Source organism: Tursiops truncatus, chromosome 7, assembly GCF_011762595.2.
Source record: "Tursiops truncatus isolate mTurTru1 chromosome 7, mTurTru1.mat.Y, whole genome shotgun sequence".
Lineage (NCBI taxonomy): Eukaryota > Metazoa > Chordata > Mammalia > Artiodactyla > Delphinidae > Tursiops > Tursiops truncatus.
The window spans coordinates 66,782,646-66,809,072 of NC_047040.1; the positions used below are offsets into that span (position 1 = coordinate 66,782,646).

General features: G+C 39.4%; 1 protein-coding gene across 7 annotated transcripts in view; it reads left to right on the forward strand.

Annotated features, from left to right (window-relative positions):
* Window positions 1-1,015: 1,015 nt before the first annotated feature.
* Window positions 1,016-26,427, forward strand: part of COBLL1 (cordon-bleu WH2 repeat protein like 1) — a 163,771-nt gene continuing 138,359 nt past the window's right edge. For 4 of the 7 annotated variants that reach the window (XM_019922406.3, XM_073807638.1, XM_019922403.3 and 1 more), the window contains exons 1-2: window positions 1,016-1,157; window positions 1,827-1,941. In XM_019922406.3, coding sequence (XP_019777965.2) covers window positions 1,148-1,157; window positions 1,827-1,941 — 125 coding nt within the window. In that variant the 5' untranslated portion in view covers window positions 1,016-1,147. Of the gene's footprint in view, window positions 1,158-1,383; window positions 1,942-2,074; window positions 2,203-13,214; window positions 13,347-26,427 lie in introns of those variants that run through there. The other 3 variants (XM_073807639.1, XM_019922405.3, XM_019922410.3) reach the window with 3 other exon arrangements.

The window sequence follows — 26,427 nt, forward strand, 5'->3', positions numbered from 1 at the left end:
AAGAGACAAACGGCATATTACTAAGTATTTAGTATGTTACTTCGTTTCAGCAATCTTTTTGGTTGTTACAATGGATATATACCTTAAAGAGCATTTAGTCAAGCATTGGTCCTAAGTAACAATTTAATTTTTACCACCTACCAAATATTATTCTATCAACTGGTTGAAGGGGCTAACACAGATGTGTTACATGATGCTAATACCACAGTAGAGCCTCTTTTAGGACGCTCTTTCACTTAACCTCTCTACTACAGTTTATTGAAATATTTTAATTTTTAAACCGTAAATTTCTTAATTAATTTCACGTTATTTTTTCTGAACGCAAGCTTTTAGACCCGTCAAAAATGGCTTGCACCTTACAACAATTGGCACGTATAATAACATAAAGGTATGCAAATATACCTGTTTGTCAGGTGTAAAGAATCACGTAAAGAGCATGCACGTGGGAACTAAAATGTATAAACAAGTACACGGTTGTCTAAGGGATTCCTTTCTTCCCGTAAAACTTTCAAGAGGTGTATAAAACCTATCATTCGATTCCTAGTTTACAGATTGTCATCAGACATAATATTGTCCGGTCACAGCTGTTACAGGCTTAAAACAAAGAAAGAAAGAAAGACATATACGTCTGAAGACAGGGCAACCTTAAACCTGCCACCAATTAGAAAGATCACAGTGTCACAGGTGTGCTTTTAGCAGAATAGCAACCTTAGAGGTCAGGTTGGGGGAGGGGAAGCACCCTGGACGGGGAAAGTCAGACTGCAGGGAGGGCAAGCTGCAGGCCCTGTTCCGCCAGTTTCTCCCGGCACTTCCGCGGAGCCCGGGTCCTCCTCTCCGCTCCTCGCAGGGCAGGTACCCTCCCTTCCTCCCCACCTGTACGGCTGGGGAGCGCCGGGCTTCCCGAAGCGACGCCCTAGCGGTGGGAATGGGAACACGCTGCGCGGGAGCCTCCTTTCCGTTCGGCTTCCCCAGCTAGACCCCAAAGCCCCGAAGCCCCGGGGGAAGGAAATTACCACTCGCCCACCCCCGCCCCGTTTCTCTCTCCGGCTCGCTGCCTGTCTCGCTCCGATGCCGCCGAGCCCCGTCGCCACTTCTGGGTGGAGGTCCGGCGGAGACAGCTGCGAGCTCCCGGGCTCCGGGGAGGGAAATGGGGCAGGGTGAGTCAGCCGGCCCGGGGAGAGGCTACATCGCGCCCGGCACCCGCCCGCGGGGTAGGGTAGGCGCTGGGCTGAGCTCGCGGAGAGGCTGCCGCTTTCCCCTTCCTCCCAGTCCCGGCTTGAGAGCCGAATGCGAGCGCGCGGGCCGGGGGAGGGAAGAGTGGGAGAGGAAGCCGCGGGAGAGAACAGGCAGCCACTGTTTCCTTTTGAAAAGAAAGTAGGAGCCCTGGGTGGGAAAAGAGAAAGGAGCCCTCCCGACTTTTCTTTGTGAAAAGTTTTCCCAGGGCGTTTTGTTTGAGAAGCTCGGGATCGCGCTGCCGCCTTGGCGGCTGTGCCTGTGCGCCTCGCTCCTCGCCCCGCTCCTCCTCCTTCCAGCCTGGGTAGCTCCGCTCCCTCCCCAAGCGGCGCCAAATGGCTACCCAGTAACCCCACGGGGCGGGGGCTGCAGCGCCGCCTCCAGCCGCCGCGGCTGCCGGCAGCCGGTAGACCCTCCGGCGGCGCTGCCCGCGGGCTGGGAGCCGGGCCCGCAGGTGGAAGCGCACCCGGGAGGCGGGCGGGTTGGTCCAGGGCTAGGGACAGCTCGGGCGGGCTCTTGACGCGCGGCCAGCCCCGTTCAGGCCTCGGGAAAGCGTGCGTCCCGCCCTGACCCGCCGGCCTCTCCCACTCCAGCAGTGACGCGCCGCCTAGGAGCCGGAGCCCGCGCAGCGCCCCGCAGGGCGATGGACGGCCGAGCCCAGCGCGCGCAGGACGTCCCGGCGGCGCTCCCGCCGGCGACCCCCGCAGGGTAAGCCTCGAGCGCCACTCCACCGACGCTCACTGGGGAGGGCGAGGGCGAGGGCAGCCGGGCCTCCACCCGGTCACCTGGCTGGCAGGTCGCCACCCCGCCGGCGGCCAGATTCACCCGCTGCAGAACACGCGGACGACGAGGCTGCTTCCTCCCGGCCTCCTAGGAGGCCGCCCGGGATGGGGGCTCGGGTAGTTTTTGATTGCTTTCCTACCGGGGCTGCTCTGAGTTGCTCAAGGGCAGCTGAATGCCAGGAATTGGGTAAGGAGTCCGGGAGCAAAAATGGTAACAAAGGGCCCCTTGTTGGGGCTCTGGGCGAGCGGCGGGACGATACCTGTTAGTGAGCTCCTGGGAAGGGGAAAACAGTTTTCTTGGCCGGTGGATGAGGCCCAGCAGGTGGAGTGTCAAGGTGAATGTAAGGAAGGGGCTTTCTGCGAGAGGGTGGAGGGCGACAGGAACGTGTGCCAGCTGTCAGCCCGCATGACAGTTCCGGGACACGGCCGGGTGCGCGCCTCTGATTGTCTGTGGCCAATTGCTAATGCCAAAGCCTAGTGCAGAGTCAGACCGCCAACACACGATTACTTTCTTCGTATCCTCACATGTTTAGGTGAGATTGGAGTGGAAGGGTCTGTCACATGGTGAGTTAATATTAAATGGAGCACGTCTTCCTGCCAAATATGCTAATAATCACCTTGCTAAGCGTTTGGGTAAATAGTAATGAGAACAGGTAGTTCTGCAAGAGATGGGAAGAACCTGAAAATAACCTTCGTCTTGGTAAACAGTGAAGGCTTAACATGGGCGCTAGTTGAGCTCCTGAAGTGGGAAAACCCTTTGGTGAAGTGTAACTTTTTCCTACAAGTGTTCCCCCAACTCAGTTTCTTTTCTGATAGTTAATCCAAGCACAGAAATGCACTCAAGAGAATATGAACATTTCAGAAAAGAAACGTTAAGGAAAAACCGACTTTGTAGCTAATGAATGAGATTTGTACAGTCTTCCTGATTTGAGAGTAGAGAAGTCATTTTTCCCTGGAACATGACACACGTTTCCTTAGAAGCAAGTCACAGCATGTTTATTCATCAGAGACCATGCGAACATTGGCAGATGTCTAGAGGAAACATGGAAAAGTCTCAAAGCAACATGACTAATATAAAAGATATTTAGTATAATGCTTACGTAGAGGAAACACGTAGTGTATGAATTAATTCTTTCATTTTGTTCCAGTTAGTTATCTTCTCCCCTCTGCAAATAGCCATATTTCTGTTGACTTCCGTTTCTATTCTTTCCCCAGTTTTTTCATTACTTAGATATTATCATATATTCTTTCATATATTATCACATTAGGATGTATGAGGAAAGAAATACATTGGCAGGAAGATATTAATTATAAAAGCATGGACCTCTAAATGGAGCTGCAGGAATACTGAAATGTACTCAGGTACCCCCAAATAAGATAGTATTAGACTGGTGGATTTAAAAATGGATTAGATTAGGTACTATTTGAAAAGAAAAGAAAAAGAACCCAGCATATGCACATACACAAAATACACGAATACACTTGAGTGTTTAGAAATCATATAATACTTGTGAGTAAAATAGGTGAGAACAGATGGCTCTGACATGAAGGAAACGGAAAGAGCTTTCTAGTGATAAGCACAACTATAGTAAGACGCTTTGGATTTTACTTTTGAGGATTTAAAGGTTAAACCGAAATTCTTTGCTTCAAAAGAATGTACAAAACTGCTTTATCTAATTTCTCAAATATGAGGAAAATACTTTTTAGAAATTTGCTCTTCCCTCTCCAAATTTAAGGAGAGACGTGGAAAAATGCTTCAACATCTTATCTGAAATAACCCCCCCCGTATCATTTTACTTTGCATTATTCAGAGACGTTAACAATATCTGAAAGGTATAAACATAAAAAATTACTTCTCTACTTTGTCTTCTTTCACTTGTCTGTCTTGTCCCTTTGGCATATCCCAAGTGCCTATTATATTTGTTGAATATTCATTATTCAACATTACTGTTGTTCTTTTTCTCAAAACCCCAGAACATTAAAAGGTTTTAATTGTGGGAAACAAGAATTATCCTAGATATAAGGTTTTGGGAGGTGGCAGGGAGCAGTCCCAATCAATATGTTATAATAAAATGTTAGGTTTGGAAAGTAAATTCTTTACTATAAAACTAATTAAATCATGACTCATTAATAGCCTATGAGGCCTACTTTAGACCTTATCCTTGGATATTACTGCTCTAAAGAACCCGTCTGTATGTAATTTTCCAAGTTTTACATCCTTGTCACATGTCATTTTAAAGAAATTTAGTGCAACTCCTTATTTTACAAATGAGAATCTGAAGCACAGACACAGTGATTTTTACAGAAGGCCCAGAGCAAATTAGTGGCAAAACCTGAAGGAAAACCCAGGATGTTAGTTGCCGAGTTCATTGCACTAATTGCTTTTAATCTTTTCCAGACCACAATATGATAAATTTCAGCTGAGTACATTATCTTTAGAACTACTAGTGCTGGTGTTTTTACTTGCCAAAACACACGCACACATATATTTTTTTAATGGTAGAATTTTTTTTTTTTTGGCCGCGTTGGGTCTTCGTTGCTTCGCGCAGGCTTTCTCTAGTTGCGGCGAAATGGGGCTCCTGTTCATTGAGGTGCACGGGCTTCTCATTGCGGTGGCTTCTCGTTGCAGAGCATGGGATCTAGGGCGTGCGGGCTTCAGTAGTTGTGGCACATGGGCTTAGTTGCTCCGGGGCATGTGGGGTCTTCCCGACCAGGGATCAAACGTGTCCCCTGCATTGGCAGGTGGATTCTTAACCACTGAGCCATCAGGGAAGTCCCGAGATGTATATTTTTAACTCTTTGAAATTTAAATGTCAAAAGTGTAGTTGACCTTGCTTTGAGGCACCTTAGTGTTTTGATTCTGAAACAAATTATCAGGCATGGTTCAGGTATAAAAGCCTATTTCTTTATAATTTTGCAGAATTGTAACTATGGAGTTAATTGAAGGCATAGTAAAAATTAAGAAATGATTTAGCAGCTGCTTTCTTAAGCTTTTATTTGGATACATTATTGGTTCTAAAGTTGTACTGATTGTATAAACTGAGTTCTTGTTAGCTAACATTTACTGGCTACTTAGAAGTTGAATGCCTTAGCTGAGGTTTTAACATAATCACCTGAGTATCTTTTAAAACAAATACCCATGCTCTCACACTCCTACCTATTCTGATTTTAATTGGCCTGGTAGGGGACAAGGGCATGGAGAATTTTAAAATGCTGCTAGGTGATTCTCATATGCAGCCAGATCTGAGAACCATTGATTAAGTCGGTATCAGCAGCTGAGAAGGAGATGAAGCCATAAATGGAATGGAGGCTGCTATTTAACATTTTTAGGAAACTCAAGACTAACTTTCAGCTTTATTTTGCCTTTTGAAAGATTCCATTTAGGTGCTCTACGGTACTGTTTAAAAAAAATTTTTTTTTTTTTTACTCCTTTTTGAGGAAGTATGTTAACTCCATTTTATGATTTTGGAACTGAGGCTCAGAGAGCTTAATTAACACACTCAAGGCCATACAACACTAAGGGATGCAAGAATAATAGAAACAAGGTCTGATACCCAAACCTGTGCTCTTCATCACTAGGCCTGTTACCCAGGATGTTTGCTACCATGGATTATACTGAATGGATTATTTAAAGAGGCTTTATAGATGCATTGTCTTGATTCTTCTTAAAATTATATTTATAGTGTATTAAAAAAAACTCGTACAAAATCAAATGCATATAAAAAAACCCCAATGCCTAGCATTTAAAAGGAACTTAATTATTTCTTTAAAGTCATAATTAACATTTTCATGTGTTTAGGTTGATTTAATTTAACATAGTAAACTGACAGCCATTTTGTCAGATGACATTATGACATAGCTGTACTTATTTTTGCTCTTAGGCAGCTATTAAATTTATTATAGCTTAATTTCAAAAGTAGGCTTTTTGACCAAATAAGAAAAATGAAATTGTTTATTAAGACAGTGCTAGATATTCTGTTCAAAGTCTAATGTCCTTTGAATGTGTTAGAGGATAATTTAATAACATTATCACCTAACCTTATTATTGAAGTGCCAATTGTATTTATATAATAATAAATGCCAAGCTTTATGTTACTGAGACAACTGCTCTTATGTAATTAATTAGTCAAAACTTGTGAGCCCTTATTTTATATAAAACACGTTTTTCTAGGCACTGGGAGATTGCCTAGAAATTCTGATCTTAAGAGCTTTATTTTAAAAAACTATCTGTAACTATGCAGGAAGGAAAAGGAGGGAAGGTGCTGTTAGTGTAGAAGTGGTACTTTGGTATTAACTTTAAAAGCATATTATGGATATGCTTAGGACTTAAAATGCAGTATCCTAGCTCATTGGTCAGCAAACTTAGGCTGAGCAAACTATGTCCAGAAGGTTGAAATGGACCCTCTACCTGTTTGTCTTTTATTCTTTTCTCCAATTTTTTAAATTGTGGTATAATTTACATAAAATTTAACATGCTAACCATTTTTAAGTGTATAGTTCAGTGGTATTAAGTACATTAACATTGTTGTGCAACTGTCATCACCATCCGTCTCCAGAACTCTTTTCATCTTGTGTAACTGAAACTCTGTACTCATTGAACACTAACTCCCCATTCTCCTTTCCCTCCAGCCCCGGGCATCCACTGTTCTACTTTTGATCTGTATGATTTTTGACCACTCTGGTTACCTCATATAAGTGGAATCAAACAGTGTTTGTCTTTTTGTGACTGGATTATTTCATTTATTATAATATCCACAAAGTTCATCCATGTTGTATCATATATCAGAATTTACTTCCTCTTTGAGGCTGAGTAGCATTCCACATTTTGCTTATCCATTTATCTGTTAATGGACACAGGTTGCTTCCTGTATTTGAGCTGTTGTGAATAATGCTGCTAGGAACATGGGTGTTCACATATCTCTTTGGGACCCTGCTTTCAATTCTTTTGAAGTAGAATTGCTGGATCATATGGTCATCCTATTTTTAATTTTTTTGAGGACTGCCATACTGTTTTCCATAGCAGCTGTACCATTTTACATTCCCCAAAACAGTGCACAAGGCTTCTGGTTTCTCCACATCTGTGCCAACACTTGTTATTTTATTTTTTTTGACCGCAGCCATCCTAATATGTGTGAGGTGGTATCTCATTGTAGTTTTGATTTGCATTTCCCTAATGATTAGTGATGTTGAGCATCAGATCATGTGCTTATTGGCCATTTATATATCTTCTTTTGAGAAATGTCCATTCAAGTCCTTTCCCTATGTTTCAATTGGGTTTGCTTTTTTTGGTTGTTGAGTTTTAGGAATTTTCTTCATATTCTGGATATTAACCCCTTATCCTCTACCTGTCTTTGTAAAGGGTTTTATTGGCACACAGCCATACCCACTCATTTGCATATTGTTTATGGCTGCTTTCATATTATAGTTGAGTAGTCCAGGCAGAGATATTATGGCCTGTAAGCTAAAAATATTTGCCCTCTGTCCATATACAAGTTTGCTGATCCCATGGGCCAACTTAGGAAATTCGTAAATGAAGTAGTGATTATTTAACTCAAAATCTATTTACTGCAGGGGGTGGGGCATATAAGTATTGAACTTCAATATAAATTAGAACAAAATGATATTTTGTTTGCATAAAGCAAGATATTTCTTATAGCAAGAGATTTTGCAGAATGCTGATTAGTGGTCGTTTTTTATTCCCCAGGTGAAGACTTAGACTTGGCTTGTTGGCAAGCCGTGTAGAATTTTAACATTGATTTGATATCAGAATATATTTTATTTATTTATTTATTTTTTTTTTGCGGTACGCGGACCTCTCACTGTTGTGGCCTCTCCCGTTGCGGAGCACAGGCTCCAGATGCGCAGGCTCAGAGGCCATGGCTCACGGGCCCAGCCGCTCCGTGGCATGTGGGATCTTCCCAGACCAGGGCACGAACCCGTGTCCCCTGCATCGGCAGGCGGACTCTCAACCACTGTGCCACCAGGGAACCCCCCAGAATATATTTTAAAGAGAAGTTCTAAGCTTGTGCTGGAGACACTTTCATGAAAAATGACTGAGGTCATTTTTGGTCATTTGGTCATTATATGATTAAGGTGTTTAGAACTAAATGTGCCTAGGAGAAGCTGGACCAAAGGTAGAAGGAATTTCTATCTAGTTTTTTCCAGCCTATACCTATTTGATGAGTTAAGCAAACTGTCTTTATAATTTTCAGCAAGAGTTTTTGTTGTTGCTCTTAAAGATATTTCATATCCTTAAGCTTTTAGTGCTCTAACATTAGGGTGACAGTTATTAGAAGACCTTTTTTTTTTATGACTTTGCTAAATTTTTTTCCCATCTGTTACAGTAAAAACAAACTAAAAGTATGGGAGAAAGAAGTTTCCCATGACTATTTATAAAGGGCCAAATGTCTTCAGTTTTGCATACAAACTTCATATCTGAGGAATGAATCCCTTAGAAAAGACTCTCAAAGACTGACTAGTCTTTAGAAAAATGCTAGAGTGAGCTTGTTTTTGTCCCCCGTATACTTTAAGTTCACATTGCTGTTTATAAATTTAAGTAAGTTAAAACTATTTATTGACTTTGTACATTAAAAAAACCTGCGTAGTTGAATTGTGGAGTAGTTTGACAAAGAAAGTGCTTTAATTGAGATGGTCATCTCATTACGACAGCAAAGAATGCAATGGCAAGAGAAGTAGTTTAAGCTCAACACATAGAAAGCTTATTTGTAACTTTTACCATATTTTAAATAGTTATACATCTTTACAAAGTTCATAATTTCCAAGTTTCATAGGGAATAAATGAAGATATTTGGGTTTCCTGTATGTGTGGTGCCCTGTATTGGGCAATATCCTGATTATATCTGTGCCTTTTCATGCTGTATAGCTCAGCTCAGGCTTACAGTTCAGAGGCAGGCCTTCAGGAATTTGGTGGGAAGCACAGTCCACTACAGAACTGAGTTGTTTTCTTAACCTCTACTCTCTAGGAAAAAAATGTAGCCCCATCAGAACTTTCAGGTTTGTGGTTGTGAGGTAGTGAGGATGGAGATGCTAGGTGAGCAGGAAGAAGAATGACCTCTGGGGCTTCCCTGGTGGCGCAGTGGTTGAGAATCTGTCTGCTAATGCTGGGGACACGGGTTTGAGCCCTGGTCTGGGAGGATCCCACATGCCGCAGAGCAACTAGGCCCGTGAGCCACAACTACTGAGCCTGCGCGTCTGGAGCCTGTGCTCCGCAACAAGAGAGGCCGCCATAGTGAGAGGCCCGCGCACCGTGATGAACAGTGGCCTCCACTTGCCACAACTAGAGAAAGCCCTCGCACAGAAACGAAGACACAACACAGCAAAAATAAATTAATTAATTAATAAACTCCTACCCCCAACATCTTCTTTTAAAAAAAAAAAAAGAATGACCTCTGAATGCCTCATTTTCATTTCCTTTAGGTACTCTTGTTCCCTTCATATTGAATGCCCTCCTCCATTGAAAGCAGAACTTTAGAGATAATATAAATAATCACTTTATAAAAGAGAGTATGGGTTAATAGGACAGAGGTTTTCCTTTGTAATTGCCTCAGGCTTGTAGAAAATTACTTTGGATGGAATTAAAAGAGTGAAAATGCCATCCATATTTGGTGGGATTTGATTTTGCAAAATAACCAAAGTGGTTCAAAGGCAAGCCTCTGAAGTGGGGTTGAAAAAGAACCTGAGATACAATAGTTTGGGTCCAAAATGTGGTTGTGCTTTTAAAATAATGATTCTGATTTTCTTGTGTGGGCTGTAGCTTGATTTTAAATAGGGTTGAATGCCAAAGGAATCAGAATATGTTTTTTAAACGATAATATATTGGAAAAAGTGCATTGTTTCTCATTGTAATTAATTTGAGAGATTAAAACTACTTTGTGTGCATGTTTTTTTTTTGTTTTTGTTTTTTGCGGTACGCGGGCCTCTCAGTGTTGTGGCCTCTCCCGCTGTGGAGCACAGGCTGCGGACCACAGGCTCCGGACGCGCAGGCTCAGCAGCAATGGCTCATGGGCCCAGCCGCTCCGCGGCATGTAGGATCTTCCTGGACTGGGGCACGAACTCGTGTCCCTTGCATCGGCAGGCGGACTCTCAACCACTGCGCCACCAGGGAAGCCCAACATGTTGTTGTATTTTTAAAAATTAAATACACCATTTCACTTTTTAATTTTTTTATTATTATTTCTTTTTTTGGCTGTGTTGGGTGTTTGTTGCTGCACGCAGCTTTCTCTAGTTGCGGCGAGCGGGGGCCACTCTTCGCTGCGGTGCGCGGGCTTCTCATTGCGGTGGCTTCTCTTGTTGCAGAGCTCGGGCTCTAGGCACGTGGTCTTCAGTAGTTGTGGCTCACAGGCTCTAGAGCGCAGGCTCAGCAGTTGCGGCGCACGGGCTTAGTTGCCCCGCGGCATGTGGGATCTTCCCCCACCAGGGCTCGAACCCGTGTCCCCTGCATTGGCAGGCGGATTCTTAACCGCTGTGCCACCAGGGAAGCCCCCATTTCACTTTTGAGCCTACCATTGCAGCATCTGTTCTTACACCAATATATATTTGTAAGGAAATAGAGTTAAGATGCTCAAATCTAGGTGGGCCATTTATCACCAGTCCTTGAGGACTTTCGTCTCTCTAACCTGCACACCTGCTATTACATGCACATTCACACATGCTGTTGTCCCTGGAAAAACGGAAGTGAAGAGTATTAGATAACCCCAAGGGGAATAGCCAGTTTTAACAGCTGCTACAGTCATGTATCCGTTCAGTTGTGCTGGAAGGACAGGAAATTGAGTTGCTAAATCTGAAAGTGGCTGCCACCTTGCCATTCCCATGTCTGATGGATGTGCTGTAGTTTCTAGACCAATTGAGTCCACAGTCAAGATAATTATAAGAGCCATTGAATTGATTTATCTTCTTTGTGCTAAAGTGGATGCATGTTATACACAAAGTAGAAGTGGCAGAGAGAGGAGCAACCCTTTCTTTGTCTCTTCTTTTTATGCCTGATAGTCAGGTATCCCTGCTCTAGGAGAATTAGGAAAGAGACAGGGCCCCTGTCTTACAGGACAGCATCTGTGTTTCGTGGTCTGAGGCAGTTTCATTATTCTCAGGTGTTCATGATTCGGTTAGTCATTGGCCGCAAAACTACTGAGGGAAGTGTCCTACCAGGTTATGAGAGTGATTTCTTCCTATCTTTTGTTTCTACATAAGGTGCCCATTCCCAGAGAGCAATTAGATGCTTCAATTTAAAGCAAAAATTGTTTTTGCTCTGCTTCAGGAGAGCAAAGCTGAAAGTGGCAAAGAATGTTGGCATGTGGAAAGAAACTAATTTTTACACTTTGGGTTGTGATCCTAGGCTACCAGTCTTCTTTCTTCAGTTTCTCTTCCTCTAAAAGAGGATAAGTTTGACTGTGTTAGTTTATTACCTATGAACTTCCCCCCACCTAGGAAAGTTAGGTGTGACTTCGTTTCAATAAAAAATATTTAACACTAGTGATCTGAAAGGGGAAATAATACTGATTTTTCCCTTACATTTAAATTGGACAAATTTTGTTTCTAGAACCTATTCCAACCTGTAATTTACTCTAGTTTACCATATATTATTTTTGAAATACAGTTTGGTCTGAAAGGAGTAATGTCTAAGAGTAGTTCATATCATCTGTTCATCTGTTTGTGATCCTGTATGTATGTAGAAATACATAGGAAATTCACTCTTAGATGATGCTAAGAAAATGTAGTCCCGAAATTTGTGGTGGTAACTTTGTGTAGCCTAGGAACGTGTTTCCAACTAATTTAGTGCTTATAAGTGGTATAGCCCAGAATGTACACACTTACAGGCATTTTTAGAGTTTCCTAATCAAATTCAGCATTTCATATGTATATATACATATATATACATATATATATATATATATTTGGTGTGCAACACTCTGGGACTTTTATTTTTGTGTGACTCATAGTTACTAAGTTAACTCATAATTCAGACACTAAGCAGATTATGCAAGTTCGATTTAGTGGCAGTTCTAAAAGTTACCTGAAGGTGTTGAATGAATTTTGCTATCATTTTCGTATTCTTCCAGGTATTAAGCACATCAAAAGTTGAAGTTGGCAGTATTGGATATTTGAATATCATGGATTTGGGGTATTCCCAGTTTCCTTGTATCACTGTAAAACCTAGGCAAGGTAGCGACCAAGTTTCTGGAACTCCACAGATAATTGTAATGGTTTGAACACAAAAATATACCAAGTACCATTGGTTTTAAAGGAGCAGCCTTGGAGCACTCAGAAGTGATGGGCTATGGCTGAAGGCCCACACAGTGTAGGAGGCAGGGAGTAGTACAGTGGTAGCTATTTAATTTCATTGTCGACATGTTTACCCCTTACCGTTCTTCACAGGGGATATCATAAGATTTCCGGTCAAGAAACAATTTTTTTTTAATAAACAATTTTTAAAAATTCTGGCACTTAGCCATTTTGTTTTACTAGTTAAAGGTTATCTAGAATGCCATGCTCTCAAACCTAGTCAAAGCCCCTGTTTTTGGTGATCATTGTTCATTCTGGCACGTGATTTGTGTGACTGGTGAGGGCCTGTCTCAGGGCCTGAGCGTTGCACACATTATCTCTGTGACCCTGGGAGCATTTCCTCAGAATGATACTCACCAATGCAGCCCTGTGTCAGACATTCTTGTGGAAGTGGAAGGAGAGCATGTGAGAAAAGGAGGGGAGCCTTTAGGAGTTGAGAATGGAGGCTTTTTTCTTCCTTGAATCCTAGAGAACCAACCAGCTTAAAATGAACACTGCTAACGAGACAGTTTCATTGCCATATGCATTTAAAGTTCTAAAATTGGCTATGTCAATGCAGAAAAAATGTTCAAAGTGTTTATTTTTAAAATAAAATGGGAAAATTTGGGAGAAATGGTAATATCTTGTATGCAATTTGGATTTTTTAATTTTGTATTTAAATACATTAAGTGTATCTCAGTTGTGTATATAATACTCATTACTCCCTCTCCTTGAGCCCTTTGTGATCTGCTTATGTTTTTACACTATTGTTTTATGGAAAAAAATGAAATTTCATGGGTGTGAAGGGGAGAATTTTCCTGGCATTTTTCCTTCTTTGGTTAGCCAAGTAGATGCATGCTGAGTTAAATGGAAATGTACAGATAATTACAATTTTATTATTTGGGGATGTAGGTGAAGAAAGGAACAGGAAAACAGGCAAAATATATTCAATGATGGAAAAATGAAAAGCAGAACGAACAGTCTCTGATTGCAGAAGAAGAGGCAGTGGTGCAAAATTGCTGGACTGTGCTGGCACTAAACTAGCAGTTTGAGGTTTGAAGTCTTTATCTCTTATGTTCAGTTGGTAACTCTGGTACCATTAGTTTGTGAAGCACTTCTGTGATCTTAGGTTATTAGAAAGCATTTTGTGCCCCAAACTGTATAATAACCTCTTCAAAAGTACCATGTATGTTTTTTGAGGGGAGAGATTCCATCCAAAGTGAATTGATAGTTATGCCAATGACAATTATTCTCTTTATAGGTCACATCATTTTATTCATTATTTTTCTAATAGGCAATATATTCAAATGGCACAGAATTCAAAAGAGAAAAATGACAAAATAGTGAGAGATCTCCCCCCTATACCCCTTGCTTTCTATTCGCCAGGTTTTCTCCCCAGAGGCAATCAAATGTTACGGTCCTTACAAATCCTTATAGGATACCCTGTACCACTGCTGTCTAATGGAAATATAATGTGAGCCACAAATGTAATTTTAAATTTTCTAGGAGCTAGATTTAAAAATTCAATTTAAGGGCTTCCCTGATGGCGCAGTGGTTGAGAGTCCGCCTGCCGACGCAGGGGACACGGGTTCGTGCCCAGGTCCGGGAAGATCCCACATGCCGCGGAGCGGCTGGGCCCGTGAGCCATGGCCGCTGAGCCTGCGCGTCCGGAGCCTGTGCTCCGCAACGGGAGAGGCCACAACAGTGAGAAGCCCGCGTACCGCAAAAAAAAAAAAAAAGAAAAAAAATTCAATTTATATGATATATGATGCAGTGGTTAACATGCTTATAATTCTGCAAAACAATGAAGTTGTCTTTACCAGCAAAAATATTTTCCACTGTCAGATTTGAAATTTAAATAAATTGTGTAAAATTTAAATTTTATTTTCTGAGTCACATCAGCCACATCTCCAGTGCTGAGAAGCCTCATGTGGCTGGTGGCTACTCCACTGGACAGAGTATCTCCTTACAGTCAGGAGCAAATGGGTGTGTGGATGCATATTGCTTCTTACTCTTTTATACACAGTTGGTGGTACTTTGTACCTTGTTTCTCCCTTAATAATATAACTTGGTTTTTATTCCATTTTACTACATAATGGGCTCTATTTTTCCCTCATAGCTGTGTATTATGTCTTTGTAGGGATGAACATAATTTATATAACCAGTCCCTTATTGATGGATACTTGGATTTATTTCTCCCTCTCCTTCCCCTTTGCTGTTATTAAGTGATCATTTTAGTATCCTTTTTCTTTTTTTTTATTGGAGTATAATTGCTTTACAGTGGTGTGTTAGTTTCTGCTTTATAACAAACTGAATCAGTTAGACATATACATATGTTCCCATATCTCTTCCCTCTTGCGTCTCCCTCCCTCCCACCCTCCCTATCCCACCCCTCTAGGTGGTCACAAACCACCTAGCTCATCTCCCTGTGCTATGCGGCTGCTTCCCACTAGCTATCTACCTTACGTTTGGTAGTGTATATATGTCCATGCCTCTCTCTCGCTTTGTCACAGCTTACCCTTCCCCCTCCCCATATCCTCAAGTCCATTCTCTAGTAGGTCTGTGTCTTTATTCCTGTCTTACCCCTAGGTTCTTCATGACATTTTTTTTTTAAAATTCCGTATATATGTGTTAGCATACGGTATTTGTCTTTCTCTTTCTGACTTACTTCACTCTGTATGACAGACTCTAGGTCTATCCACCTCATTACAAATAGCTCAATTTCGTTTCTTTTTATGGCTGAGTAATATTCCATTGTATATATGTGCCACATCTTCTTTATCCATTCAGCCGATGATGGACACTTAGGTTGTTTCCATCTCCGGGCTATTGTAAATAGAGCTGCAATGAACTTTTTGGTACATGACTCTTTTTGAATTATGGTTTTCTCAGGGTATATGCCCAGTAGTGGGATTGCTGGGTCATATGGTAGTTCTATTTGTAGTGTTTTAAGTAACCTCCATACTGTTCTCCATAGTGGCTGTACCAATTCACATTCCCACCAGCAGTGCAAGAGGGTTCGCTTTTCTCCACACCCTCACTAGCATTTATTGTTTTTAGATTTTTTGATGATGGCCATTCTGACTGGTGTGAGATGATATCTCATTGTAGTTTTGATTTGCATTTCTCTAATGATTAATGATGTTGAGCATTCTTTCATGTGTTTGTTGGCAGTCTGTATATCTTCTTTGGAGAAATGTCTGTTTATGTCTTCTGCCCATTTTTGGATTGGGTTGTTTGTTTTTTTGTTATTGAGCGGCATGAGCTGCTTATAAAGTTTGGAGATTAATCCTTTGTCAGTTGCTTCATTTGCAAATATTTTCTCCCATTCTGAGGGTTGTCTTTTGGTCTTGTTTATGGTTTCCTTTGCTGTGCAAAAGCTTTGAAGTTTCATTAGGTCCCATTTGTTTATTTTTGTTTTTGTTTCCATTTCTCTAGGAGGTGGGTCAAAAAGGATCTTGCTGTGATTTATGTCATAGAGTGTTCTGCCTAGGTTTTCCTCTAAGAGTTTGATAGTTTCTGGCCTTACATTTAGGTCTTTAATCCATTTTGAGCTTATTTTTGTGTATGGTGTTAGGGAGTGATCTAATCTCATACTTTCACATGTACCTGTCCAATTTTCCCAGCACCACTTATTGAAGAGGCTGTCCTTTCTCCACTGTACATTCCTGTCTCCTTTATCAAAGAGAAGGTGACCATATGTGCGTGGGCATTTTAGTATCCTTTAAGCAGTGTACAATCTATTGTACTAATACTCATTCCCGATATGTTTGATCAAATTAACTAGATTGTGAAACCCTAAAAAGTGGAGATCATATTATTTTTTAAAAATTTTATAGGACTAAAAAAATTGGATACCATAAAGTACAGAAATCAAACAGCTCAATGAATTTGTATTAATACATATGTAAACATGTAATCACCAATCAGATCAAAATATGGAATACTTCTAGCAGCTTAGAGTCCTCCCTCTTGCTCTCTCTTCAGCAGTACTTCCCAAAGGTAATCACTATTGTGACCTCCATCACAATAGATTAGTTGTTCTTATACTTAAACTTCATATAAATGGAATCAAATCGTTCTTTTATGTCTAGTTTCCTTTGTTCAGCATTATACTTGTGAGATTCATCCATTTTTTAAAAGTTAACAGTAGTTCATTCTTTTTCACTGCTGTGTAATATTCCATTATATAAGTATATTTTTTATTATAATATTTATAGACATTCAGGCCTTTTACAGTTTTTAGCTCTTAGGATCAAAGCTGCTATGAACAATTTTGTACGTGTGTTTTCATGGGCATAAAGATTCACTTCTGGTTGAGTAACTTGGAGTTAACCTCATCTCTCTCTCTCTCTCTCTCCCCCGCCCCCCCACTTCTTAATTCCATGTGGTTCTTAGCACACACTTGATGATCACTAAATGACTGAAGATAAATTATTAACTAATCATGTACTGCGACATTATTTCAATCTTACTGAAAATATTGGACAGTAGAGTTCCTTGCGGATGCTATTATTCTTATATGTGACATAAAACATATAGCACTTTATCCATTTCCTTTTCCTCTTGGTTTGCCTCTTTTTTTCCCTTTTTTTAACCTTTTTAAAAAATTGAGGTATAGTTGATTTACAATATCATATGTTTCAGGTGTACAACTTAGTGATTCACAATTTTTAAAGGTTATACTCCGTTTATAGTTATTATAAAATATTGGCTATATTCCCTGTGCTGTACAACATATCCTTATTTATTTTATGCTTAGTAGTTTGTACCTCTTAATCCCCTACCCCTATCTTGTCTCTCCCCCTCTTCCTTCTCCACACTGGTAACTACTAGTTTATTCTCTAAATCTGTGAGTCTGTTTTTTTTTTGTTATATTCACTAGTTTTATTTTTTAGATTCCACATAAGTGATATCATACAGTATTTGTCTTTCTCCATATGACTTATTTCACTAAGCATAGTAGCTTCTAAGTCCATCCATGTTCTTGCAAATAGCAAAATTTCATTTTTTTAATGGCTAATATTCCATTGTGTGTGTGTGTGTGTGTGTGTATGTGTGTGTGTATGTGTATATATACATATAAATATACACCACATCTTTATCCATTCATCTGTTGATGGACACTTGGGTTGCTTCCATATCTTAGCAATTGTAAATAACGCTTCTATGAACACTGGGGTGCATATATCTTTTCAAATTAATGTTTTCATTTTCTTCTGTTACATACCCAGGAGTGGAACTGCTGGATCATATGGTAGTTCTATTTTTAGTGTTTTAAGGACACTTCATACTATTTTACACAGTGGCTGCATCAATTTATATTCCCACCAACAGTGTACAAGGGTTCCCTTTTCTCCACATCCTCACAAACGTTTGTTATTCATGGTCTTTTTGATGATAGCCATTCTGGCAGGTGTGAGGTGATAGCTCATTGCAGCTTTGATTTGCATTTCTCTGATGATTAATGATGTTGAGCATCTTTTCATGTGCCTGTTGACCATCTGTATGTCTTTTTTGGAAAAATGTCTATTCAAGTCTCCCGCCCATTTTTTAAATTGTGTTGTTTGGGTTTTTTTTTTTTTGATGTTGAGTTGTGTGAACTGTTTATACATGTGGGATATTAACCTCTTATTGGTCATATCATTGGCAAATATTTTCTCCCATTCAGTAGGTTGTCTTTTTGTCTTGGAGATGGTTTCCTTTGTGAAACCATATTCTTAAATATTGTTCTTGGGTGTACAGCTGGGTTTAATGCATGAACATACCTAGACACATAATGATCAGTTATTGGATGGATGGGTATTATTTGAATTATTTGTGAGACCCTGAACAAGAGGTCAGTGTTGGGAATGTAGACCAGCAAATTATTTGTCTACTAGAGTGGTATAAGCTTAGTTACACAAAAACTGAGTACTTAACATTCATCTTTTATTTGAAATCCTCCAATGATATTTTTAATTGAAATATAGTTGATGTACAATATTATGTAAGTTACAGGTGTACAGTCTAGTTAACATTCATTTTTGCAGCCATCAATCAATGAATTATTGCTAAGACCCCATCAAATGGCTACACCCTTAAAAGTGCTTTTGTAAATCTCTCAGTATTCTGCTATAAAACTCTATTCTTGGTTTGAGATTCTCTTTCAGCATTAATCCCTGCAGTAGTATTTATGAAAGAAATATGTGTTTTTTTAGTAGTTCAAGTGAAAATTCTGAGTAATGACACTTCCATCTCAAACTTCCAGCAAAGAAAAACTTTGGCCTTCGTGTGTAGAATTGAATAACAGGACATAAGTGCTGTATTATTATTTGCAGCCTAAATAGTCCTATTTGAATAATGATAGCTGAGTGACATTTGATTTATAGAATAAGTTACAGGTTTTGGGAGTAAAGCAATTAATCATTAATTATATGATTAATTAGTACATAAGAATTTTCCTTATTTGTGTCAACACACTGAAATCTAAATTGTCAAGAGCCTTGCTATTTTGATTCAGTTCTTCTATCGGTAGAAGAAATTAGCCTTTTGACGTGAACAGTAATAGCTGAAGAGTAAGATAAAAAAATACAGGGTGTATTCTTCCAGCTCATGAACGAAGAGGCTGAGAATTTAGAGGTATCATGAATGGAAGAAATTACATCATCAAATAGGCACCTAGGAAAGAAAAATCAGTATGAGTACTCCTTCTCCCAGTGTTTTTGAGAGTTACACTTCAAAATGGGTCCAAAACTGTGAATATCATAGTGGAAAACAAGTTCATCCATTTTTTTTTTCTAAGAATGCTTTTGGCAACAAGTTGGCATTTTACACTGTTCCAAAATAGGATGAAATTCTAAACCAGAATTCATCTGAAAAAAAACTCTAAAAAGTGATCATTTAATGCATGGGCAGGTGATAGAGCATTCCATAAAGCATTTTAAGCGACTCTGATACTCTCCATTTAACTCAGCAGCCTACCTTACTGTTGTCTGATGCAGCGAACCAGTACATTTAACATTTATTTTGGCTCTCTGGCATTTAACAGCATTTGGTTTTGGTTTCAAATAAAACTAGTCCAGTCAGAAGTCAGAATAAGCACTTGACAGGCAGCTGTTGTAGAAGGGAGTTGGAAGCAGAAGACCTGGAATGGAAAACCGAATCTCTGCTCAGCCACTCACTGGCTTAGGCACTTTCTTTCCTTTCACTGGCCCTCAGTTTTCTCCCTGGTGGAAGAAGATGATAGCACAGAATGAAAGTATGGAAGTAACACCAGCGCATGCCAGGCATTTCTTTTTTTTTTTTTTTTTAATTTTAAATATTACCTACTTTGTTGGAAACAACCTTTTGTAATGCTGGCATCATTATTATACTAATTGGAAAACATGGAGTGAGGAGGTGGACCCTGTTCTTATTTTCCTCTCCCAGGAAGTGGGTGATGGGGTTGGTTTTCTTCCTGAGTCCCCTGTGAAGGTCCCCATGCCAGATGCAGCGAAGTTGTTCTTGGAACGTTGAATACAAAATGGGTACTAATCTTAATGAAAATCACATTCCCTTTTGAAGGAGAAAAATGCCCCCTCTGAGATTTGGAATATGCTACCAAGGTGATTGTAATTCTGTTTCCTCGCTTCACTATTGTGGGAATTGCCTTACCTTTTAATATTTCACTTTTCTCTGATATAAGATTAGAGTAACTCTAACTGCATTTCTTTGATTTTGTTAGGACTGATATGCAGTGACTGAAAATTTTCAATTGTAATATCATACACAAGAACATCATTATTTAAAAGAGGGAGTTGGGACATGAGACACCATTCTAATCATAGGCTGTCATATACTGAAGAGAACTTTTTTTTACACATAGATTAAAATAAGATCTTTCACCTCCTATAAACAAGAAATTGAGCCATTATTCTTTACCACAAATGCTGTAGAATGAAGTGGCAATCTAGAAACTAACTTTAGTTATTGATAAGAGAAGAGGACTCTCCAATTGCTGACTCCTTCATCCTTAGGGATGCTGTGACTGTATCCTTTAGTACAGAGGAGGTGGGTGGGCACATTTGTCCAGCTAGTGTAAAATTGTACCTCTTGAGGTTCTGGTGGCAGCATGATGGCATAGTCTGAAAATTAACCCAGCACACCCTTGACTGAAAGCCTGTAGTAGAGAAAATACAGTTAAATTAGCCTTATTTACTTGTTTTCCTGGATTTGCTTTTTTACGTAATATAGGAATATTTTCTATATTCTTGGAGGTGAGTTTTAATGTCAAAGAGGAAAGACTAATTCAAAATTTCTTAACATAATTAAGATCCACTTTTCCTTAGTAAGTTTAATGAAAAATTTCAGGCAGAATAAATTATACCCACGCAGAGACTGCACCTGGAAAGTTTCTTGAGCAATAACGTGTTCCTTGTAAATTAACTTCTAAATAATGTGTTTTACAAGATAGCATGTAAAATCATATGGAGTCTTAATTGCTTCAGAGGCTTTGTAAATTCATTCAAATTTCTACTAATTAGAAGGATCAGCATCACAGTTGTTTAGGAACAGTGGATGATGGCTTGAGTGACTCTGGTCATACAACCAATAAGCATTAATGGAACACTGACTACTCACCAGGTTCTGTGTTAAATGCATGACACGTGCTACTGCATTTAACAGTCAACAACCATTCTATAAAGTTGATGTAGTTGTTATCCAGGTTGTGCAAAAGAGGAAGCTGAGCGTCCTGTCCAGGGTCACATGGCTATGCAGTGGCAGTTCTGAGAGTGGGACGCATTGATTTCACAGCTACTTTGCATTCTGCTTCCTACCTCCTCTCTCTCCCCTCCCTCCCCAGAACTGCCAGGGGTGGCAAAGCCAAAATAATAACTAATAGTAGGAGTGACGTAAAGTGGGACTAAACATTTTTTTTGTATTTTATTTTATTCTGATTATTAAATGACGTGCTTATCACAGAATGTTTGAAAGCAATAGGAATATATGTAAAGAAAAATAATCATTATCTAGGCCACCTGGAGATAACCACTGTTAACATGATTTATATTTTAGCATTTCCCAAGGTGCTTTCTGAATAAGACACAAGTTAATGTTTTCTGTAAAAACAACTTATATAGTCAAATAATTTTGGGAAAGTCTGGGTTTAAACAAAATTAAACTGTTTTCTTCCCTAAAGGTCTTCTTGGAAACTTTAATATGCTAATATGTGTAATGGGCTTCCAAAATGGAAATATGGAAAGCAATATTTTCCAAATTTATTTATCAGAAGAATACTGATAAATATGTATAAATAAATATGTATCAGTATTTGCATCTTGAAACCAGTGTACTTTCAGATATAGTTTAGATAGAATGCATCCTTCTAGACTTTTAAATAAGCATTTAGACTTTTAACTACAAATGCTATTTTTATATTTCTTTTCTCCAGGATTGTATTATAGGTTATTTCATTTATTTAAAACTCTTTTAAAAATGCCTTTTGAAATAGTTGTATAACAAACCATATATGGGTCTGTGTGTGTGTTTGCTTTTTTTTTAGATCTTTCATCTGTTGTTAAACATTTCCAATGAAATCATTAACCTTGATAGGGTATGAGTTTCAGATTTGAGTAAATGTGATTCCGGAACTGAAAGACTGCAAAGTATTCAGTAGTGAGGAAACCAGCTCAGCTAGAAACTGTGAAAGCCATTACAAGTTTCAGAGAAATCTGTGTGGGATGGCCCTGTGACTTGCCATCCGAGAGAGACATGCCAAGGAAAGGACATGCTTAGGGGGAAAATAGGAGTAGTCAGTTATTAGAATGGGCTGGGAAGTTAGGTGTCTCTGTAATTATCCACTTGGTTTGGAAGAATGCATTGCTTCCTATGAAGCCTGTGTGGTCCCCAGGCTAGGCTTGGTCTCCTCCCAGCAGTACTGGGGAGGACACATGGGGAGTTCGGGGTATTAATCTTTGCTGGGTCAAGGAGGGTGAGAGGGCTGGGAGTCTCAGGCTCCACTGAGGGGTGACGAAACTGGGTCCCCAGTTTCGAAAATCCACCCCTTGGATTTTGAGAAGGGTAGTTTTAAACTTGGATTAATTGGGGAGGTTTGGGTTTGAAGCTTCTTAATAGATAACCCATTTTAACAACAACAATACAAGAAATCTCCCTGAAAGAATCAACAGTTCACTGATTTTTCTTTTTTTCCATTCAACAGATACTTATTGAAGGCTAACTATGTGTCAGGTATTGGGCTGGGCATTGGCAGCTAATTGTATTGAAAATGTGCAGTACATGGAAGTTATATTCATGGAATAGAATTACTTTGGCTGGAATGAAAATGTGATTCAATCTTATTAAAAATACACATCTTTGAACAACCTCCAAGGCAGTGTAAACAATACTCTCTCTGTTTTAAAATAAGGAAAGTCCAAATCTCTGAAATGCCAGTTACTGTGCAATTTCAAATACTTTTTTTTTGCCTTGGTTAACATTATGTCTGGTTCCTCAGATGAACCTTTTCTTGAATATAGAACTTGTAAGTGTGTATGTGCCCTCTCCCTACCTCCATGAAATTTCTCCCTGAGATTAGTTCTTCTCACCGAACTCTGGGAAGTTGTTAGCATTGACTTTTCTTAGTCAGAACTGAGTATCAAAACTGTCTTTCTCAGCCTGGGATTGTTAATGGCAAGACTGGAGAATGCTGCCCGCACTGGGGCAGTGGATCGCAAGGTCCAGTGAGGTGCCAAAGGGAAAATTCCTAAAGGGAATATCCAACAGCCCAGGAGGCCTGAGGATCGTTGCTATGGCAGCAAGAGGTGGTTGGCTGTGGCCTGTTCCTTCCCTTCCTGGGGCTCCCAGGGCCCCTAGCTCAGCAGGCACAGGGGCAGAGCTGCCAGTAATGACATCAGGCAACATAGAGGTTATTCTTCATCTGACCGGACTCCAGCAGCCACCTTTGTAGCCTTAAACCTGTGACTTATCTATGTGAAGTGACAGTCAAGAAGCACTGGGAATAGTCTTGGCATTTCAGGGAGACCTGTTATTGTACCCTGGCTCAGCCACTGAACAGTTAGGAAATTTTGGACAAATTATCTCACCTCTTTGCATCTGTTTTCTTTCTTTTTTTCTTCTTTCTATCTGCAAATGAAGATACCTATTTCATAGGTTCAAGCCTGGGATTAACTGGAAGTATTCATATGTGGAATCATGAAATATTGACAGAGTAATAAAACTTATTGACTATGATTTAAATTTCACAATTAAATCTCTGTAGCTAAATTATTAAAGTTTTTGAACATCAGCCATATGAAAAGTTCACAAGATTGGTTTAAGCTTCTGACTCTTGGTTTCTAATAAGTAAATTAGTATTTGATATTTGGTTAAGGATCATCGTTTCCCCAATACATATCATGCTATCTTGTAATTCATTAGTTCATGGAATGCGATTCTCTGTAAACAGGTTTTCTGGCTCGTTACAATCATTAGAAAAGCCTCTACCTGGTAAGATGTGGAGATAGTGAGCACACAATGTGTATATTGTAAACCTTTATTCCTTTTTCCTCTAAGAAAGAAAATAACCAACTAACCAAATATGTTCTTTCACTGGGCTTTATTGTTGACAGTGTTTCCTAAGGAAAAGAGCTTATCTTTGAGACTCCAAGACGGTTCTCTCATGTATAAGAAGACTAGATTTTTATTTTGGACCTTCCATATCCACTGCTCAGGTTTCATCCTTTTTTCAGGAAGCTGCAGGAGCAGAATACAGGCTGGGAACCTCTTATATGGTGGTCACATACTTTCCACATCTGTAAACTATAAATAATCCCTTTACATTAAAAATGATATGTAAGATGGGAACCACTTATGAATTGTTTGTTGATGATACATGTCTTTAAATGAAGTGATTTGGTTGAATGGGTTATGTGTTTCCTTCCTAAATTCTTGATGAGGTTAGTTCTCTTGACAGCACAGATTCTTTTGGGTGTGGAGCATGAGGTGACATCTGCATGAAGGTGTTCTTTTTCATCGGGATTGTTGGTGCTATCTTCGTGTCCTGCCAGTTTCATTTCCACATGGATACTCATTCAGTTAAAAATTGTCAAATGCCATTTCTGAAGGAAGGCAGATTATTACTTTGGTCATAAAGTGAACAGCTGCATTTTTTTCTCATTAAGGTATCACAACCAGGTTACCACTGGTCATAAACTGTAGAAAATTGGTGAGAACCCAATTTTCTAGGTCATGAAGGTCATGAAGAAAGAAGGGATGATCATGGAAGAGGATAGCACACTATAGTGTGTTCACATTTTGAACTGGTGTGTTTTCTTAAAAATGCAAGCATTCTGGGCTTCCCTTGTGGCGCAGTGGTTCGTGCCCTGGTCTGGGGAGACCCCGCATGCCGCGGAGCGGGCCCTTGAGCCGTGGCCGCTGGGCCTGCGCGTCCGGAGCCTGTGCTCCGCGGCGGGAGGGGCCACAGCAGTGAGAAGCCCGCGTACCGCAAAAAAAAAAAAAAAAAAAAGCAAGCATTCTTATTGAAACTGGCTGTTATTTGAATGGTATGAACACTAGTCACACATTACTAGTTTGCGATTCCACAGAAGCAGGCATTCTTAAAGATTTGTCAAGCGTCACTGAGTTTCCTGACGGTACTTACATATTTTATGAAAACAACAGCATCTTATTCTTTGCACTAAACTATTCCAAAAAGAGGAAGAATTCATGAAGTTAAAAAAAAAAACTAGTCAACTTAAATGGAGTATAATCTATAAAGATATTGAATCACTATGTTGTACACCTGAAACTAACAATATTGTAAATCAACTATACTTTAATAAACAAAAAAAACCAAGGGACAAAACTAGCTGTTCCTTTCCACCACCCCCCCTTCTGAAATAACTAAACAAAAACCTTTAGAAATCCTTCATGTTTTAGAGTCAAGGGCACACTTTAAATGAGAGTCAGTGGAAACCTGGCCTCAAGATTATAAACAGTAGACACATATCAAGTTTCTGAGCAGTTGTTTCCTTCTCTACTTAATATTCACTCTGTGGTTGACAATTTGGCATACTTCCTGATACCACTGAGCCTTCACTCTTTTTTTTTTTCCATTTTTCAGTTTGATTTAGTAGGGGAAAATGATTTCCAGTCTAATAGGGGAAAATGATTATGATTATTATAAATTTGTATTTCTTAGATCGTTTGTGGTGATTGAGGAATTCTTAAAATGTTTAATTTTCATTCATTTTTCTCTTAAAAATCTACTTCATACCCTTTATCTCATTTACTTTTCTATATTTATCTTTCTCTTAATATGTATTTTGCTCTTCATATGGAAAAAGTATTGACCTTTTATTTCTTATGTTCTAAATATTTCCCCAGTTTTATCACTTATCATGCAGCTTTGTTTATAGAAGCATTTTTAGCATTCTAGTTTCTTATGATTTGAGAGACAGTTCATGTGTTTTGTCTTACTCAGAAATGCATGTACTTGCTTAGAAATGCATTATGTCTTTAAAATATTCCCTTAAATGTATGATAGATTAAATGTTTGACAGAAACAAACTGAAGTTTATTCTTTTGTCATATGAAATAGGGTCTAAATTTAAGAATTGTCTCAACATTATCTGTTGAACAAGTGATCTTTTCCCACTGATGTGAAATGGCACCTTTATTATATATTAAATTTATTTTTATTTCTGTGTTTGTTAATGCGCTTTCTATTCAGCTCTGTTGATTTTCCTGCCTTTCTGTCAACCTAAAATGTTTTACTTAAATGTGTTAAGTGTCTCTTTAGTATGTTTAAATGATCTGGTATGGTAAGTCATAATGGTCAGTTTTCTTTTTAGAAATTCTCCTGGCTGCTCTCAGGCATTTGTTTTTCCATGTTGAATTTAGAATTGGGAATGAGAATTGATTACTTGCATTTAGTTTCCATACAAATTTTTAGGGACTTGGTATTGTTACTATATTGAATTTCTCATTTGGGAACATGTCCCCAGCACTGTTTTCTTCCCCTGATGTCTCACCTCTTTGTTAACAGCAGATTTTATTGTTGGGAAGGTATGCCTTCTTAGGTGCCCTCTGTCAAGAGCAAATCATCTTGAGGGCTACTGAATTAACGAGATGTCTACAATTAAGTAACTTAACTTTATCATTATGGTATAGTGTA